Raw genomic sequence first — 2300 nt, 5'->3', positions numbered from 1 at the left:
TGCACCTAATTGAGAGAAGAAAAAACAGTATGTGCCTGCAGCAGGAAGTAGAGTGGTCAGAGAGATGGAATTTGAAAATGATATGTATGGATGTAGCAAGAGCGTAGACTCCCATCTCAAAAGATCTTCCTCCCCTGGCCCAGGCTCTGAACATGGAGGACAGGATACTTGAGAATCCCATCTCTTCCAAAAGTCTGGAGCCCCCAGGTACCACTCCCAACTCCTGTATGAGTCTCCTCTCAAAAACCCAGATAAGGTGTTCCTGAAACTGGACCACCATGGAGAATGGGGACTGGTAATTGGGGATCAAACTTGGGGGAACTGTTGGGTTAGGTAATGCCCCCCACACATATACACAAAGTAATAGCTTATGGAGGGACTGCTCGGTCTGGGATAGGAGCCCTTCAGAAGGATCCACTGTATACAGCTGGGATTTTGGTAAGCTTTGATTAAATTCAGAGGGATGGATGTCATGGGGAAAAAAACAAACAAACAAGCCTGGGAGTCTCCCCAGCCAGCCTGTTCCCTGGACGCTCAATTACTTTACTCTATGAGATGCACAGAATTGAGTTGACCATATTCCTCAGTTCTTGGCACACTGTGTCATCATTGGTCCGTATGAAGCCCTTATATTCTTTTTTGTTTTGTTTTGTCCACTTCATCACCCATCCCTAATACCATCCCCCCTCCCACATAGGCACCCCACTCTTGTGTATTTAACGTGTGTTTTTCCAATCCACCATTCATATGTTTTATTTACATATATGTGTATATGTGGAAAATGTATGGTATTGTTATGTTTTAATTTACATAAACAGTATTGTACTATAAATCTTGTTCCGTTTCTTTCTTCACTCAACATTCTGTTTTTTGAGATATCCAGCCATGTTGCCGTGTTTACACCTAATTCATTCTAGTAGTCCATCTTATACATATGTTACATTTTTCTTATTCATTCTCCTGGATGATGTGTCTGTAGGTGTCTCCAATTCTCTGCTACCACAAGACTGCAATGGGCAGTTTTCTAAATGTCTTTTTAGTGACACCTGATTTAGAGGAGAGGAAAAAGTTCAGAAAAAGGCAGTGATTTTGTCAGGGTTTCAAAGTGAGAAGCAGACCTGTGACACGAATCCCAGACGGAAGTCAGAACCCCACCACTGTGCCTCATGAGAGACCATCCACTTGCCCCTCCTCCCGCCCAAAATCTAAAATACAATCAAAAGCAGCATACACTGAGGAAATTGAGAGGAAAGGGTGGAAAGAAGTATGGAGTTGATGAAGAAATAGAAAGTCCTAGAAAGAATCACAATAATTTTCATGACGCAGAGGAAGTTAGTTTTTTGGTGTGATTATTATTGCTAGAGCCATTTTGCAGAAATGGGAAACGCCACGTCAAAACCTGGCCCCAAAAGACCTTCGATTTCTAAACCCCAAGCTCCTTCAGGGCCACCCGAGCCCCGAGTTTGCCGCCTCCGATTTCGCCGCTGCAGTGGCGAAAGCAGGGCTGAGGGGAAGGGGCAGATTTAAGAAGTGCGTAGTTGCTGACGGGGAGGGGGGAGGAGGGAGAGAATGACAGCGAGGCTCTCCAGTCTATCTGAGCACATCCTGCTCACTGCTTGCGCTTGTTTTTTGTTTTGCGTTTGGGTCTTCAGAACCACTGGTACTTTTCCCATTGGATAAAACATTGGAGGCTGAGGGAGAGGGGCTTCTTCCCCTCAGATCTCCCCGCGGCCAATCGCCCTGCACAGTCCGGACGGTCGCTGAGGGAGTCAGCCGGGTGATTGGCGGGCCTGAGGGAAGCCAATGGGAAAGTGATGAGGTGCGGTGTTGGCAAGCAGATTGCGCGCGAGCAGGCGGGGGGCTAGGGGGCGCAAGGGCTGCCGCGACGGCCGGCAGCCAATGGCGAGGCGGGACGGCCCCTGGCGTCATGAGGGGGCGGGCCTGACGATTGGCGCGGAGGGAGTACGGCAGGAGCTGTGGGAGGGAGCGCCACAGCGAGGCTGAGAGCGGAGCTGGTCGCGTGAAGCTCGGCATTTTCGCTTCAGGTGTGACGAGCAGCGGCGGCCCGGCCGAGCGCGAAGGGCCGAGCTGTGCGAACGCGGTCACCATGGACCGCGCAGATGAAGGGCCTCCGGCCAAGGCCCGCCGCCTTAGTGGCTCTGAGCCCCCTCAGAGCGAGCTGCTGCTGCCGCCGCCGCCGCCACCTCCTCCTCCTCCTCCTCCTCCTCCTCTCCTGCGCCTGCCCCTGCCTCCACCTCAGCAGCGCCCGAGGCTCCAGGAGGAAACCGAGGCGGCACAGG

The 2300-nt window shown here is 51.4% G+C and overlaps 1 protein-coding gene across 1 annotated transcript in view; it reads left to right on the top strand.

Annotated features, from left to right (window-relative positions):
* The first annotated feature begins 1964 nt into the window (after window positions 1-1964).
* The window catches only part of TSPYL2 (TSPY-like 2), a 7300-nt gene continuing 6964 nt past the window's right edge, over window positions 1965-2300 (top strand). Inside the window, exon 1 of the mRNA XM_010855042.1 lies at window positions 1965-2293. Within this exon, the coding sequence (XP_010853344.1) occupies window positions 2108-2293 (186 nt within the window). The 5' untranslated portion in view covers window positions 1965-2107. The remainder of the gene's footprint in view (window positions 2294-2300) is intronic.

Source organism: Bison bison, unplaced genomic scaffold (genome assembly GCF_000754665.1).
Source record: "Bison bison bison isolate TAMUID 2011002044 unplaced genomic scaffold, Bison_UMD1.0 scf7180017853700, whole genome shotgun sequence".
Classification (NCBI taxonomy): Eukaryota; Metazoa; Chordata; class Mammalia; order Artiodactyla; family Bovidae; genus Bison; species Bison bison.
The sequence above is the reverse complement of the archived record's forward strand: the minus strand, read 5'-3'. Positions and strand labels throughout refer to the sequence as shown.